This window comes from Quercus suber, unplaced genomic scaffold, assembly GCF_002906115.3.
Source record: "Quercus suber isolate HL8 unplaced genomic scaffold, Cork oak 2.0 scaffold_1178, whole genome shotgun sequence".
Taxonomy (NCBI): Eukaryota; Viridiplantae; Streptophyta; class Magnoliopsida; order Fagales; family Fagaceae; genus Quercus; species Quercus suber.
The window spans coordinates 21764-39842 of NW_027070577.1; the positions used below are offsets into that span (position 1 = coordinate 21764).

The 18079-nt window shown below is 32.2% G+C and overlaps 1 protein-coding gene across 1 annotated transcript; it reads left to right on the top strand.

Annotated features, from left to right (window-relative positions):
- Positions 1 to 2848: 2848 nt before the first annotated feature.
- LOC111999512 (protein HAPLESS 2) lies at positions 2849 to 18077 on the top strand. Its single transcript, XM_024031641.2, has 18 exons — positions 2849 to 3264; positions 3796 to 3939; positions 4363 to 4451; positions 6153 to 6192; positions 7294 to 7351; positions 7446 to 7506; positions 7994 to 8072; positions 9118 to 9252; positions 9831 to 10025; positions 10601 to 10681; positions 10760 to 10860; positions 12024 to 12141; positions 14539 to 14571; positions 14645 to 14738; positions 14865 to 14953; positions 15793 to 15908; positions 17338 to 17438; positions 17533 to 18077. Exons 1-18 carry the CDS (start codon positions 3091 to 3093, stop codon positions 17931 to 17933), a joined length of 2109 nt encoding a protein of 702 aa, XP_023887409.2. The 5' UTR covers positions 2849 to 3090; the 3' UTR covers positions 17934 to 18077.
- Positions 18078 to 18079: the final 2 nt, after the last annotated feature.

Consider the following 18079-nt stretch of genomic DNA (forward strand, 5'->3'; position numbering starts at 1 on the left):
GGTTGTTATTGTTGGGGCAAAAAAGTAATCTTAGTGTTAGTTTCAAATTTGAACCAATGACAACTAACCACCTGTGATTTGTTGTAAAAATGTTGTAAAATTGTTGTAGATGTAGCATCTCTCATTCAATTATATTTTGCAACTTGCAGATGTGCTGACGTGGTGCTTGGTTAGAATCAAAATCAAGGAAAATGATTTATTGTGGAGGATATATTTACCACCAATTGATTTATTAGTTTTAAAAAAAAATTTATTAGCTTCACATACATTTTTTTTGTATAAGATTTTAAATATTTTTTTTATAGATATAATTATTATATTATTGGGAAAACTGTACTTTCACTAGTATTTCCCAAAAAGAGAAATAGTATTCATATTTGATATTTGCCTTTTTCTATTGGAAGCAAAATGGGTCTCCAAAAAGAAAAAGTAGATATGACAATGAGAATGATTTTTTTTTTTTTGCTATTGAATATATTTGAATGCATCATCTAACTACTTGTTACACATTTCCGTAGCGTATTGAAGATACAAAAAGATTCAAACATCTTACCAATCATTCTTAAAATCTTGTTCACGTTCCATCTTTTACTTTTAATTTTTAAATTAATAAGAAATAGTCATGCTATTTTTAAAAAATAATAATAATATAAAAAATAAAAACAAAGAAAGAACGAAAGAAACAGTCATGCGTGTTACTTACTGATTTTTAGTTCATTTTTCTTTTAGTCGAAGGGTGCATGCAATTTGTCTCACCTTAATGGTGTATTTCCTAACTATCTAAACCCCATCATTTCATAGTTTCTCACCAATGACTGAATGACCTATTACCAAATTACCATCACTTAGTTTCCCACTTGTTCTTGCTAACTTCGTACATTAAAAAAAGAAAAAAGAAAAAGTCAGGCTAAAGAAGTAGGTAAAAAGAAAATTAAATTAATAAGCATAGTTTAAAAGAGCAAGTGGCATTTGTGTTACGTAAGTAAAGAGTACTTCTTCATAGTTCGTTTGTTATTTGTTTTAACTAACATAGTTTACCTTTTTGGGCTGAGAACTCTACTAATACCTTAATTGTTACGACTAATTTATAAAACATGAGAGCAATCTTTAATGGGAGATCTAAACAAGTAAAATCTAAGTTTGAATGGATATTATATTGATTATTATAATGATTATCTCTTGTCAAGGTTACAAGCAACTAAAGATAAGTACAAGCACTCTCTAGATATTTCTACACCTTCTCTCCTTAATTTTCCTATCCCACACCAAGTATGGGGGAATGTCCTATTTATACATCTAGTCCATCCTTTTAGTAGTGGGCTGTAATGATGGCAGTCAAAAGATGTTTGTCCTATCAAGTGTCTCTTCCTCCATTTTGATGATAAAAATGGACTTTTAGGGTGTAAAACATTATTCGGGTCAGTTATTCAGCATTAAATGTAGCATGGGCTAGATGGGGATACTTAATTAATGTGGAGGTGATCTTTGCTTGGGTTACAAGCCACCTCATCTGGTTCCTTGGCTGGATTTATGGGTTCAATCTTCTCCTTAGACGTTTTACCGATCATTCATCCTTAATCGAGATTGTTCACGGTGTGTTGAGCTTCGTTAGCTCTCCTCGGTGAATGGAAGGGGGCTACTTCCCAATTAGGCCTTCATTTCCCCTCTCTAGCTTGGGCCTTCTTTCTTTGAGGATACAATCTAGGCCTAGTACCTTGGACCACCTCGTTTTCTTATTGGGCCTAGGATTTGTGACTTGTGAAGCATATTTCAGAGACCACACCCTACACTTTTCATATGATCTTTGTGTCATAATTATTTTTCTTGGTTTATTTTGTTTAAATAACAAGTACTTAAAAACAAAATGACAATTACACTTTGAAAAATGTGAGACTTAAAAAAATGAGTCATTCTTTTTTAATATAAAAATAAGTCAAGTCAAAATATGCTCTTACCATGTAAGAAAATAAGGGTTAGTAGAAATTATAGATTAAACAAAAATACATTATGTGAGTTGGTAAGAAAACCTTTGACACATTTTAACACATTTACCTTTTCTATTTGAATTTATTCAACTTAGAGGCATGTTATATTTTACCCATGGAATTAATAGAGGATACAATATTGAGATTTTGAAGAGATTTTATGTTTCAATTTACACTAAATTCTATGATTTTATTTTTTGGGAAAAGCTTATGTAGATGAAATAATTAACCAAAACTATTACTCGATAGCAAAATCACCATAAAAATATTAAATTCTCAATAATTCTATTTGAAAATTCAGTGTGCAAAATACGAAATACAAATGGGAATAAGTTAAAATTTTGGATTAATAAAATAGTCTGATGACAAAGATATTATTAGTGAACTTTGAATGGTGTAAACTTAAGAACCAATATAGTATTTAACTTATATTTTTGAGCATTTTGTTATTTTTGATATTTAGCTATTTTTCTGGTTCATTCATTCATTATTATTTTTTTGCATGTGAAAAATATTGATCAACCCTTTTGATTAACCTTTTTTCTTCGGAGAATAAATGACAGAATTTTATTCAAAGAAAGGAACAAGTCTCTACAATAATAAGGCAAAATCTTAGACCAACCATGCTAAGATTATATGAGCTACAAAACTTTCTCTTCCCCTAACAAAAAACACAGTGACTATATACAAATTAACTTGATTCAAAACGCAATTGATCCAATTCACTCACAAATCTATTCAAAATGATCCGTTTTTTACCGAAACCCGTTGTTGACCCGATCTGACCCAACCGCTTGCCAGGTCTAAATCCATTTCATTTGCAATAAAGCCACATCACATCCTTCCTAAGCCCAAGCACACGAAACGGCGTCGTACAGCTGGGGCGTCATTTGTCCAAGTCCTCCCCTTGGCAAAACCGTTACATGCAGTTTCAAAATCAAAACCCACTTTGTTAACTAAACCCCGCCAAAACCGGCCACTATATTTTTGTGTCCCTCAAACTCACACTCACACTCACACTCGTACACACATTTTCAGTTTCACGAAATTCTCAAAGCAGAGAAAGAATCACTGAGAGAGAGTTTCTCACCAAGAATTGAAGAAAATGAATACAAAGACGACGATCTTGTTTCTCTTATTCGTTCTCGCTTCTCATGGCGTTGCCGGAGTCCAGATCCTCTCCAAATCTAAGCTCCAGAAGTGCGAGAAGAGTTCCGAATCCGGTGATCTCAACTGCACCAAGAAGATCGTCTTGAACATGGCGGTTCCCAGTGGCTCCGTACTTCTTCTTTCTCTAATGTTACATTTCTCTTTCTGTTCTCTCCTTAATTTCAATATTCTTTTTTTATTAAAAAAAAAAAAATTAAGAGAAAAAATATTTGTTGTTATAATTTGTAAAATTCTTGTTTCTATTTCAAAACTAAGCAAATTTTGGTTTATTTATTTTTTAAAGTATATATGATGTTGTTGTATTTGGTAAAACTTAGTGCTATTTTCATGACTATAAAGAAAATTTAAAAAAATTACATTTAGTTACTAAAATTTTGTTACAGGCTTACTGTAGATGAATGTGGCAAAGGTGTTTGTGAAAATAACGCAAAAAAAAGAAAAAAAGAAAAAAAAAAAAGGTCAGTGTTAGTCATGTTGACTACTTGTCAAGTTAATCCGAGTATAGTGATAAATTTGTTGTGAAAGTGAAGTTAGGGGCAGCCAGTTTAGATTTAAGATTTAAATTTAGTGCAAGCTATTTTGTATAGCGTTGCCCGAATTTTTACCTTTAAATGTCACATAATTTGTAATGATTATACAGAGTGGAGGAGAGGCCTCGATTGTGGCGGAAATAGTGGAGGTGGAGGATAACTCATCAAGCAACATGCAAACACTGCGAATACCACCCGTGCTAACGGTCAACAAATCTGCTGCATATGCCATGTATCAGCTTACATATATACGAGTATGGAACTGCCTTCTTAAATTTTTTTGTAACCATTATTCTACTAACCCAGATTCCCTCTTAATAAGTGTGGCTCAATGTGTGAGATTTTTAATTGGGAGGTGGAGTGGATACATGGTCCAAATTAAAGACCACCCACTTTGATTTCATGTTAAAATACTGTTTGTCTCGAAAGTTTAAGCTGTTAGGAAATGATTAATTTAGTAATTGAACCATTTTTTTAACATGTTTGTTGTGCTAGAGATTAGAGAAAATTCTTATTTATTTGATAACAAATCTTCTGCAAAAGCTGTTGCCATTAGTCTGAAAAGAAGTCTGATAGGGTGATAGATGATTTTATTAAGTAAACCCTCTACTTATTACATAACTTGATGTTTTGTTAAGTCAATTGCTATAACATTGGCAAACTCTACAATTTTCCAGGATGTTCCTTATAAACCTGAAGAACTATATGTTAAGACACGTAAATGTCAGCCAGATGCCGATGCCAAAGTTGTGCAGATATGTGAAAGGCAAGCTTTTTTTTTTTTTTTTCCCTGGCATTTCATTTTTATATGATTTCACAATGTTTGTTTGTAATTGTCGTGCGAAATTGGTTGGGTGGAGTAACGATTTTGCTATTCCAGTGTTTGCACTTCTGTTTTAGATTTTAGATTTTACCAGTTTATCTGCATTTACTGGTGGTAAACATTCAAAATTTTGAAGAGATTTGATAAAATTCTGGTGAAAGCATAAAATTATGTGGTTGTAGAAGTTAAAAAAAGAAAGGACAACTTTTGTATCAACAATATTTGATTTACTTTATTTAACTAACTTTTATATTTGTGCTAATTATATTTCTATGATCTTGCATACAACAACTTTGCTTATAGTTATAGACCACCTTGCATTGTATAATTTTTATAATGTGTTTGGTTTAGAAATGTTTCTTCAGATTAGATTTTCTCTCTGCAATATAATGATAATATCCTGATCTGGCTATGGGCATCATAAGTCTAAAAGGCATTACAATTACATACATAAAATCTTGGAATTTCTACTTAGATACTTGCTTCATTTTCATGCTTTTATGTTCATGGATTTTCACACACTAAATTATAGCTGCCTGAGGTATATGCTTCAGCAGTCTGTGAGTTGTATTGTCAATCTGGTAAAGTATGCTACTTATTAGTTAGTGAATGGGGAGGATTTTTGGACTTGGGTGTAAAGTTATAAGAATAGAATCTACATATTTGATAAATGCTTTGATGATTCTATATCCGTAAGATCTGCTTTAATCTCTCTGTCTCTGTCTCTCAATAAAAATAGATTTTATTACTAAAGACGCTCTACACAGGGTATGTACAAGATATTCCTTAAGGAAATTTAATCTCTATATAAACTACAATTTCAATTTTAACGTAGTCTAATGCTATTGTGGCGTGTGATTCTGAAATATTGTACTATAGAATGTGGAACAATGTGATAGAATGCAATGGAAACAAAGACCCAGAGAGTATTTACTCGTAATGGTCAAAGTGAACAATGTATGTCAAGCTTAAAATAGCACTAACACTCTTACTCATTTGTAGGCCTGCCCAATTTTGGGCCTTACATACACACATTAGAAGTAACTAACATAGTTGCAGAGACCAAGATTTGAATCACATAAACAATCTTGCCTCTAGTACCATGTGGTGTTGATGAGAGAGAGTGAGAGAGAGAGATTGGGATAGCTCAACCCTGGAGTGGTTGGCTTATAGGTTATATATATTGTTACTAATTATTAGAAAGTCTTATCAAATTAATTATTTGAAAGTATAAGATTGCCTTTTCTTACATTTTTTTATTGGTAAGTAACACCCACAACCTCACTCTCTACCCATTATTATGAAAGGAGGAAGTACCATTTGAGACAGCTCATTGGCACCTTTCCATACATATAATACTTTAACAATGTAAAAGAAGCATTCAATTATGGAATAGTTAGTGTAGGCTATAGTTATTTTTTAATGTCTTGTTTTCATTGGGGGCTTTCTTTTAACTATATAGCGTTTGTGCTGAAAAGGTTCAACCAGTATACTTTTTGGTGAAGCAGGCTATACGCAATTCTACCAGTAGCTTCACTACACTGAGAGTGGTTTAGTTCTCCTCGATTTAAATGAAGTCACTTATCAAACAAAGAAGAGTTATGTGAGTGAATTCAGCTGACTTGATTTTTATGTGTTTTGAAGGTTACGAGATGATAAAGGTCACATTATTGAGCATACCGAGGTGCATTTCTACCGTCTTGGATCTAATTTGCTTTTGGACCTGTCATTTTTTCTTTTAAGTGCCAATAATACTTAGGATACATTTTTTCTCAATAAGTACACTAGTGGTTTATATTATGATCTACTAACTGAAGCAGAACTTGAGATTTTTATAAAGTTATGCCTGGATTAACAGTTGCCATATCTTTTGCAGTTTGAATGTAATATGGATTCTTCAAAATTACCATACCATCATACTTATATTAAAAAAAAAATACCATACCATCATGGCCTCGACACTCTCTCTGAATTTGATTATATATTCTCTAATGAATTTGAATTATTGCAATATCTGCATGTGTCATGTTGATGCCTGGAGTTAGATGCAGTATTTATATGTGTCAGCTTAACTTTAAGAGTTGAAGGCTTTTCCTTGCTTTGATGATTAAGATTTTGATATTTATTTAATAAAACTGCTTAATGCTATGTTTGGAAGTTTGGAGAGAGAGGAGAGTAGAGGGGAGGGGAGTAGTGGGGAGGAGAGTAGAGGGAAATGGTTATCCTCCACCTTATTTGGATGTTTTTAAAATTAAGTAAGGGGGAGAGAAATAATTAGCCTTTTCACAGTTTGTGGTAAGAGTAAATTTGGTAATTCATTTGGTCAAGCATTTCTATGCTCTACTCTCCCTCTAAATCTCTCCAATTTGGGGGAATTAAAAATGAGGGGTTAGAAGTAGTTAGAATCCCTCCAAACCCCTCCAAATCCCTCTCCCTCCTCTCTTAAAAAACATCCAAACATGGTAATTGAGTCTACTCTCCCTCTCTCTACTCTACTCTCCTCTACTCCCTCTCCATCCAAACAAGCTGTAAGTTAACTTTACAATGGTGATCTTCATTTTTATAAATTTCAATTATTTTAGTTACATCTGTTTTTGTTCTTTCAGTAGTGATGCTTTGCTCTTTATCTATTGTCCCTTTATTGCACTTGAATATCTCACACTAGGGAAAATTGTGGAACACGTTTAGACATTTACTCAGCTATGCTTCTTTATTTTTACCTTTCACAGATGTTTTTAACCAGTGTTCTTTATTCCTTACTCCTCTTCATATCCTTTCTGCCTAGCCAATCTGTTGTCCTTGTGGGCCCCAGCGGAGGGTGCCTTCATCATGTGGAAACTTTTGTAAGCACTTTTATATGGTTCATTACTCTTCAACTTTTTATGCAGAATGCCTCTTACAACATTGTGATTGACTATAGTTATATTTTTTAATCAGTTGACAAGTTGATGAAAGGAAAGGCCAACACTGCACATTGTCTCCGATTTCCAGGTGATTGGTATGGCCATCAGTTACCTTTTCTCATCTTGATAGTGTTTTGCTTGGTAGTTAGATGTCAAGATATTCAACTATTTGTGTTTCTGGAGTACATGTGAATCGAATGTTTACAGAAACACATTAATGCCACGTTATGTCAATTTATGTATATCAATCAGCATTTAGTTATAAAAGCTTGTATTAGTTGTTTATTATGGTTGTTTAATGAGTGCTCTGTTGTTTCATTATGTTATTAACAACTTCTACTTTTTGAGGTTTCATAAAATAGTTTTTAGGTTTTGAAATATTGGTAAGTTCTTCAGTAAGTAGCCATATATAAATATTTTGGGGAAGAAGCTAATTGAGATCATAACAGCTCTGGTATGTATCCAATCCTCTTATTATTAACATTGTTTACTTCTGGATGATGGGTGGAGAGTTCAGAGTATTTAAATTTTGTAATCTATTTTACATTATGCCATGAATAACATTTTCTTTGATCTACTTAGGTTCCATGTTTTTGGTATTGGACAGCGATCATTGGGATTTAGTGTCCAAATTCAAGTCAAGACTGGATCTAAGATTTCGGTAATTTTTTATTTTGTTTGGGGGTCAATATCCTTATACTTTATCCACACTAGTTGAAAGCAAATGCACTGCATGCTTGGTAAAACCAAGCTTTGATATATAGTTAAGTCTAATGGAGAGAGATATAATGGTAGATATATGGAAGTTCAATGATTCATTATTGAACGGCAAAGTGACTTTTTTTCTTTTCTTATTAAATATGTGTTATTGATGACATGTAGGATAATATATTGATAAATGGACGTTTATTAATTAATGATTGCTTGGTGAATATCAAAACCATTTCCCTTCTTCCATTAAATATAAGGAAGATATTCTAATTAGCTATTTGAGCTCATCTGCTGCTGTAATATTTTAAATCATGGTACTGAATTTTAATCCCCTTGGCTGGGCAGCATAGCTGTCCCTGAACTAACAATATGCAAGTTAGTTGTTAATTCCTTGTTCAGAATTAATGGGAGAGTTGCTTGAATAATGAAGCAGCAGGTTGTAGTGGAAGGGGAGAGGATAAAGAACATAATTTAGACATGGATTAAAGATTGGATGAAAGAAAAGAAAATTATTCTGAACCATATAAAATAGCTTAAGGAATCTTTAATTAAAATAAGTGTCTAATAAACTAAAAGAAATTTGAAGTACCCTCTTGGTCCAAAGCCTGATATTTCCATGACTCTTTAAGAAGGTAGCTGAAATAAGCTAGGTGCACTAAAATATATTCTTTGAAAAATTCAATTATGGTTTTGTCTTATGGAGAGGCTGAGAGGGAATGCTTGGTTCAGCTGTATGCTGGTACTCCACACCAGCTTTCACTTTGTTCGCTATGTCTAATCTTTCTGATGCTGTGTTCATATTCTTGCTGGATTGAACATGGATATCCATTCTGTAGATTGAAGCCCGTATGATGAATTTAAGAAGTAATTGCAAAAAACCATACTAATTGTAAAGTTGTGTAATTTTCAATCTCTCTAATGTTTTGTATTGAAATAAAAAAAACCTTGTTATTATTTATTAACTGAAGACTTTTTGGTTGTTTCTTTGCTATCAGGAAGTGGTCGTGGGTCCTGAAAATAGAACAGCAACATCTAATGATAATTTCTTAAGGGTCAATCTTATTGGTGATTTTGCTGGATACACAAATATACCAACATTTGAGGACTTCTACCTTGTTATACCCAGGCAGGTATATTTGCTTCACAGACATATTTTTGATAAATATCCATTCACTTTAATTGATGGAAGCAAAAAACTGGCTGAAAATTTCTTGTTAATCTATCTGTTGTGGTTTTTTTTTTTTTTTTTTTTTGGCTTCTGCATTATACATAATTATTGAAATTAACTTTTTAAGTGAGCCAAGGTAGACTTAGTGTATAACCAAGTAATTTATGGAATGAATTATTTGCTTTTTTGTGGTCATATTGTTTTTAATTGATACTTACACACATATTCGGTCGGTCTTGAACCCACAACTAAGAACTCACCCTCCATCCCATTTGTATGGGAGGGGGAAAGGCATTTGAGCTAGAGCTCATTGATCTTTTTAGTCATATATATCATTTGTATTGTGGTCTTTTTTTTTTTTTTTTGGCACACATTTTGAACTTGCAGCTACAGTAGAGATGCACTTGGAAAGTCAGCATGTCCATCTCTTAGTTCATTTTATCTTAATTTATCTTCTCATTGATTTTTAAATTGAGTGAGTATTTTATAAATGGTTTTTTAGTTTTATATTGCTTAGAGTTTCTTCTTTCTTTGTGGAAGGGTGGCCCTGGTCAACCACAGAATTTGGGAGGGAATTTTTCTCTGTGGATGCTGCTTGAGAGAGTTAGATTTACCTTAGATGGGCTTGAATGTAACAAAATTGGTGTTAGTTTTGAGGCCTTTAATGGGCAACCAAACTTCTGTGCTTCACCATTTTGGAGTTGCTTGCATAATCAGCTGTGGAATTTCAAGGAGGTTTGTGAAATTGAAAAGTTAGCACTTTATTTTGTCTTATGTTCTCATGTTGGCCATTTTTCTTTTTCTTTCCTTGATTTCTAATCTCCATGCAGTTTAAAGAATTTACCTAACATGAATTATTTATTATTGATGGTTAATGCTGTTTTTCTTTTGCATCATGAATAATATTATATATGAAGGATTTGGTCTTTCTATTTATGTAATCATGGACACTAGCATTAGTAAATATTAATAGAACCCAAGAAAAATGCTAGCCACATTTGTGATGTACCCCAAAAGGACTAATCTAATCACAATTAAGGCTCTTTTAGTTATTAATAAAACCTAGATTAACCCAGTATATGCCCGAGGTGAGACTCAACACACGCACCCTACAACATACACTCAATCAATATCCAATTAATTTGGGGCATCACATATTCATTTTCTCATTTTATGTGTCATGTTCTCTTCCCATTTTTAGAAGAAAAACTTCAAAGGATTGTGATTTTTTTAGTTTTTGAATCAAAAGTCAGCATCTAGTATAGTTACAGTTGTTTTGAATTAAGAATAAGCTTTCTTTTTTCTGACAGGCTGACAAGAATCGAATTACTAGGAATCAGTTGCCACTATACGGTGTGGAAGGAAGGTTTGAAAGGATAAACCAGCACCCAGTTATGATCTAGCCATTTATGAATTATATTCCTAAGGATGCCTATTATTCTTTCTATTTATCATTGATTTGGATGCAGAATGCAGGGAGTCATTCATTCTCCATAGGAGTCACTGAAGTTCTTAATACAAATCTTTTGCTAGAACTAAGTGCTGATGACATAGAATATGTTTACCAAAGGTTAATATCATTTCCTAACATCAATAACTGCTACAAGTGGCTTGTCATAGAAGTTTGTTTCAAGTATTGATCCAGAGATGAATTATGCAAGATGATAACTGCTATTCATTATTATAGATAATATTTATTTAACTATAAAAAAATAGATAATATTTATTTACATTTAATCTTGTCAGATGTCTAATTGGTGCAACATCTTAGTGGCTGACTATTTACCGAATTGCAGTTTGGATTATATTTCCAAGAAGTGGTTTATAACTTTTCAATTAAATTGGAACTAAGGATGTCATTTTTAATGACTTTGATCCTTTTAAATTTTGATTACAAGTAATATATGATATACTTTGATTGAAATAAAACCACATCTCTAAGTTACCCATCTAATAAGGGGGAAAAGAGAAAGAAGCATATACATGAGAATGATGTTTATGGAAGATATCACCAATTTGATGAATATGTTTTAACTTTGTTAAGAACAGATTTGAGTTGAACATGGGAAGCCTAGCTTCCCTCACTTCAAAATGCATTTTTCAGATCAGCTCCTTGAGTCACCAGAAAAAGGGCGAAAAGTCCACTGCTTAGTATCATGACTTATGGTGTTAAAATTGGGGGATTTTGTATTAATCCAAAGCGGCATACCTGAATGACTATTAGGGCCCGTTTGGATTGAGGGGAGAGGGAGGGGGAGTGGAGGGGAGTAGAATAGAGTTGGCTGAAATAGGCTAATTTTGGGCTAATTCTACTCTACTCTACTCCCCCTCTCCCCTTCTCAATCCAAATGGACCATTAGAGCTTTCAGATTTCTAGGTTTTAAATACAAGATTTAGAAACTCCAGAATCATTAATTTTGAATATAATGGAAGAAAACTTCTTGAATTTAGTATTTATCCGTAAAAAAAAAATTCTTGAATTTAGCTTTGAGCTAACTATAGACATCTTTGACTTTAAAGACTTTTTGGTTGTTACACAATTGTTTGCCTGTGTTTGTATAACTTTTTGGTTTCGGCAGTTATAAAAAATACCACATCTTTTTCAAATGATGCCAAACGATATTTTTTCCCCCTTTCAGTTTGATTTTCAGCATAACTTCATTCTTTGAATCTTCTCTAGTGTCATGTCATTTCTTTCAGATCACTGCATTATATACTTCCATATTTTTGTAGGAGCCCTGGAAAAATCTTGAGCGTTAGCATACCAACATTTGAAGCCCTTACTCAATTCGGAGTTGCTACAATCACAACTAAAAATACTGGTGAACTGGAAGCATCATATAGCTTGACGGTATCCCTATTGAACTTTTCCAAATTACATTTTGTCATAATACTGAAATGTTTTCAAGCAGTAGGAATGTAGCTTTTGGTTAGCTGGGGAAATGGCGAATTACATAGTTGTTATAAAATGGCGAATTACTTTTAGATATGCACGTGAAATTTTAAATGCCCCTTTTCATATATTGAGAATTACATAGTTGTTATAAATCTACACTTCAATCTTTTTACTTTTTTAATCTTTTTTATAAGATGCTTATTCATATGGGTGCTGGTTTACTTCCATAGTGATTATCATTTACTGGAAGTCTAGAGCCATATGACCCATGTTTGTGGGGCACTAGATTGATGTTAACTTGAATTTTAATTTTCTGATAAATTGTATATGTTCAATATGGAAAATAGTTGCATAATTTCTTTAATATATACATATATATTTTTTGTCATTTAGGTTCAATTATGAAACTGGAAATGAACTGACTTTGCTTAGTTTTCCCTGCCTTTCAGTTACATGTGGTTTTGACTACTGCAAGAAGAAGAACATTGCTTTTTTTTTTTTTTTTTTTAAAAAAAACCGATAACTGTTGTCTCTATTTTCTGTGCTTTTGAGGAGGGAAATAGGAAAACCTCATACATTGCTTATATGTGATAGAATGATTCATACAAGACAAATACGATTTAGTTATCATGATTCATGTAGATTTCTCATTGAGGAGTGTAGAAATTTGTGATGTGAGGGAGAAAAGAAAAGAGAGAAGATACAAGAATTTACGTGGTTCGGCATTGTGGCCTCAGAGGTGGCTGTAAGAATTTTTTTTAGGGTGGTTACTGAGAAATTTAAATTATATAAAATCTAATAAAGGGACAACTTGAATATTTGCTACAACTGTGAGTCTAGTCACTAAAGAGAGCAAAATTGTTGCGTCTGCAAAGTCAAAAAGAATAAAATTGTCGTCACCATCAAGAATTGATAATTACAATATTTTTCCTGATACCATTTTTTAGGGAAAAATGAAATTAGAAATTATTTTTATTGAATAGGTTGTACAAGCTACAAATTTGAATATTTAGCTATTTTTATCTTTTTGTTTTATAATAAACTTTTTGTTGAATAATTTGATCACTTGATGTTTTCTAGTCTTGTCTTGTTTTTATTTGGTTTATATTTGTTGTTATTTAAGCTTTTTCTTTTTAATTTTATAAAAGGGATTAAGGATTATTTTTTGGGGGGGAGAAGAATTAATTTTGGAGTAATGCTATGTTTACAACATTTTTACAATAAATCTTATGCAAAAAACTGTTATTAGTGAGTAAAAAAAAAAAATATCTTTGTTGGGCCAAAATTAGAATTAGTAACAGCTTGCCACATTGGATTTGTTGTAAAAGTATTGTGAAAATATTGTGAATGAAGCATTATTTTTATTTTTGTTGAACCTAATTTTTTTGTAATTCTCAAGTTAGGGTGTTCAACAAATTTATTAGGGTAGTCACAATAGATTAGTTTAACATATAATAATTTTTTGGCAAGTATATATATGCATTTTTTGTAAGTCAGGGTGGTCTTGTGACCATCCTGATTTGCATGTGGAGTCGCCAGTGTGTGGCCTACATTCACAAGATAAGCCCTTAGGGCTACATTTTTTTCTATACTTTTCTTGATAATATATTATAATGGAATCCATATTTATAATGGGATTACATACAAAAGTTAAAAAGAATTTGAAGTTGATTGTCTCAATCCCACAATTTACTGTAGCAACCAATCCCATAATTTTTTCTTGAAATCAATGTCTTGATTTGGTCTTCAATGACATGGAAGGTGAATTATACTTTCGAACAAGAAGCAATATATTAAGGCATTGCTTGATAAAATCATATCAAATTGAATTAAAACATAGATGCCTTGAGAATAAATTTGAAATTTATTTATTAGGGTAGTCACAATAGATTAGTTTAACATATAATAATTTTTTGGCAAGTATATATATGCATTTTTTGTAAGTCAGGGTGGTCTTGTGACCATCCTGATTTGCATGTGGAGTCGCCAGTGTGTGGCCTACATTCACAAGATAAGCCCTTAGGGCTACATTTTTTTCTATACTTTTCTTGATAATATATTATAATGGAATCCATATTTATAATGGGATTACATACAAAAGTTAAAAAGAATTTGAAGTTGATTGTCTCAATCCCACAATTTACTGTAGCAACCAATCCCATAATTTTTTCTTGAAATCAATGTCTTGATTTGGTCTTCAATGACATGGAAGGTGAATTATACTTTCGAACAAGAAGCAATATATTAAGGCATTGCTTGATAAAATCATATCAAATTGAATTAAAACATAGATGCCTTGAGAATAAATTTGAAATTTGTAATTATGGACTTGATGAATGCTCCTTCTTGCAGTTTGATTGCTCGAGAGATGTCATCCTCATGGAGGTACTATTTTTCTATTTTTAAATGGATATTTCATCAGTGTGTTTAGTTACTCACTAGCATCAGAGGGTTGCAGGAACAATTCTTTATTATGAAGCCAAAAGAAATTATGAATCGAACATTTAAACTCTATCCAACTACAGATCAAGCTGCCAAATATGTATGCGCTGGTATGATCAATGATACAAAAATGTAGAATCATGGTTTCTTTTTTGTTGAGGGTAGGGGTAGGGGTAGGGGAGCAGGAGAGAGAGATTGGTAAGGTGGCCGAATGTACTAAATCTTGGTCAATGCAGCAATATTGAAGGACTCTACTTTTAATGAAGCTGATAGAGCTGAGTGCCAGTTTACTACTACAGCTACTGTTCTTGATAACGGAACACAGGTTTGGTGATAGTTTTGAGATTATGATTTATCCAGTACATCTTCATTTCCTTCAGCTCAGAAATTTATGCAAACAAGTGTCTTGTGAAGGGGCATTGGTAATGATCAAAGTGTGAGTGGAGAGAAAATATTGTTTGCAGCTAGAGGATATAGGAATTACTACTTGTCTTTGAATTATGCCTTTATGTTTCTGAAACACGATTTCTTTATAGGCAGATAATAGATAATTTATTAGCTTTAAGCTATATGCCATTTCTATGTAGTAAATAAAGCTTGAGGAAGTATGAATGATTTTATGGTAGTAAAGTTGTTCAGCATAGCAAGGATGTTCTAGGATGTCGACAATTCAGGAAAGACTCTTTGGATATTTGGAATTTAGCCCCTAATTAAGGATATCCTGAATTGTCAACATCTGGAATGTCCTTTTATGCTAAACAACTTTAGTGCTATAAACTCTTTCATAATTTTCAAGCTATATTTACTGTATAAAAACTGCACATAGCTTAACAATTCAGTTTCTTATCCAAAAACTCTATTTGGATATTGTCACCAATGCTAATTAAGGAATTTTTAATGAACGTATAGGGGAACTGTAGCATGAAAAATATATCCAATTCTTCATTTAGGAGAAGACTATTCCTATATATCCAGTTGTAACCAATGCTAATTTAACTCTCAAAATTAGTCTAAAATATAATTTGTTCTCTATATATTTTTAAGAAGGCATTTTTTATTTGAAAAATCAATTATGTAATGAAATATTGCAAGTGATTCTTAGGAATTACCATGTATTCTCATTCAATTACATCAAGAGACACTTAAATCATTAATTTGTTGCAGAGTACTCCTTTTCAACCACCAGAGAGTGGTATAAATGGTTTCTTTGATTCTATAGAAAGCATTTGGAACAAAATATGGAGAGGTTTGTTAGATTTCATCACTGGAAAAACTTGCAGGTACTTGCTCTAGAAGGAAAATAGATTTAAAATATCTCATAATTCTAGCCTATTTGCAAATTTTTGCTCATTTTTAAATCTATTTTTCTATATTGGTATGAATGGCAATGAAGGATTGTTCTGTTGGGATTTTCTATCACTTGTACATTTCTTTCTCTGGTGATAATATGTGAAAAAACACATAGTTGTAGGCTTGTTGCCAAAAAAGAAACTCCATTGGTTAAACAAAGACCTTTTTTTTTTTTATTTCCTTTTGTTTTATAATATATTTCTACCTATCAAATTGAGTTTGAGTTGAAAGAAGCTAAATATAGATTGGTAACTGAATTGGATTCTATTAATGCATTTCTCTTTTCTTTCTATATTCCTATACATAAATGAGTTTAAAGTGATTCAGATTTAAGGATTTGGAATCATATCTTTCGATATATCTAAAAAAATTCAGGGATTGAAAGAGTTTTATGAAAGTTGAAATTTCTATTTACTTGGGGTATACTAATTCAAGAGTCTATATACCACTAAAGAACACATGACCTACATATTCACGGGATAAGATCTCCTCCCATTGAAAAGCCATAATAGTTTGATTCCCAAAAAATTTCAATTTTCATGCTTTTTTGTATTCTCTAATTGTAGTTTATCAACAAAGGATAAATGGCTTAGTCATAGCTAAATTTCAGAAGAAGTGAGTCTAGAAAACTCAAATTACTTTAGATTTGCAGGCCTTGCTAGTTCTACAATTTTAAACTTTTACATTGCTCTAACATGATATGATATTAAAGTTGATAATTCTATGATTAATAAATTAATTAGATTGTTTGATAATCTTACCATCATAATATATAGTGTGCATGATGGTTAAAATGACAGACCCAATAGAATATACAATAATGATATTGAGTTTTTTTGACCAGTACATGCATTTAGACAGAGCCAACGTGTAGGGGTAGGAACTTTTTATTATTATTATTTATTTATTTTTAAATGTGGCTTAATATAATTGTTGCCAAAAAAAAAAAAAAAATGAATCTTAGTCTTATTGACATCTGCATGCAATCTGTGAACATCAAACCATATATAGTTGCACTTTCTTTTTAAATTTGGAATCATTAATTCTAGAAGCACTAAGCTAGGCTTCCTTTGAGACAATACAATTGGTGATCCAAATTGTGCATGGTGGGGGCTACTTCCCCCTCAGAAGTTTTTAAGATTTTGAGGTTCTTTCCAAAAAATAAATGTGGAATACTTTGAAGTGCTCTCTTGTGCACGATCTTGGAAATTTGGGATTATAAACAATAAGAATTTTGCTGTAAACACTCAAACTATGACATTACTTTCACCTAATTATGGCTTTATATGTATAACTCATATTTAAGTATTATATTTAGTCGGTTTACCTACTGATATTCCATGTCTTTTTGGTGAGCAGAAGAAAATGCTCTGGATTTTTTGACTTCAGGTGCCACATACAGTATATATGTATGAGTTGGATATTGATGTTTGGTTTACTTTTGGCAATTTTTCCAACAGGTAAAACCTTTTTTTTTCATTAATGTGAGAACTAGATATTGATAATTTTGGAAAAAGCAGGGAATACATAATACCTTATACTTTTGAGTTGCAGTGCTTGTGCTTCTATGGCTTTTGCATCAAAAAGGACTCTTTGATCCTCTTTATGACTGGTGGGAAGATCATTTTGGGGATGATAATCAGAGTATCAGGCAAAGAAATGATTTTGATCACCACCACATTCATGTCAATAAACATCGTGAGCAGCCAAGGCACCACAAGCATGGTGCCCACCATAACCGAAGAAGCAATTACAATGAACGAAGACATAACCATTCTGGCAGAGACACTGATTATAATTACTATCTTGATCATGTTCACAAGGAAAAGCACAAGCATAGGCGAAGTAAGCATATAGGTAGTCTTCAGCAAGTTGATGACAATATTGGGCATCACAGACGGAGAAAGGAAAGAGAGACTATGAAAGGGCTGTCCAAAGCAAGCAGATATATTTAGGAGAAACAAGGTGAATTTTACAAACATAGATGTGGACTGCTGAATGACACTTTTTAATCTGCATGCTACGCAGAGAGAATTTTGGAGCTTAAATTGATATTATATGTGATGGTATTTCGTCAAGTAATACAAATTTCCAAGAAACT

What these genes read in the sequence shown, in the direction of transcription:
- LOC111999512 (XM_024031641.2), top strand. Translation starts at nt 3,091, where the DNA reads ATGAATACAAAGACGACGATCTTGTTTCTCTTATTCGTTCTCGCTTCT. An exon ending in AAAGGATAAACCAGCACCCA is followed by an intron (nt 10,682 to 10,759) that starts GTTATGATCTAG and finishes ATTTGGATGCAG; the next exon opens with AATGCAGGGAGTCATTCATT. An exon ending in ATCACTGGAAAAACTTGCAG is followed by an intron (nt 15,909 to 17,337) that starts GTACTTGCTCTA and finishes TTTGGTGAGCAG; the next exon opens with AAGAAAATGCTCTGGATTTT.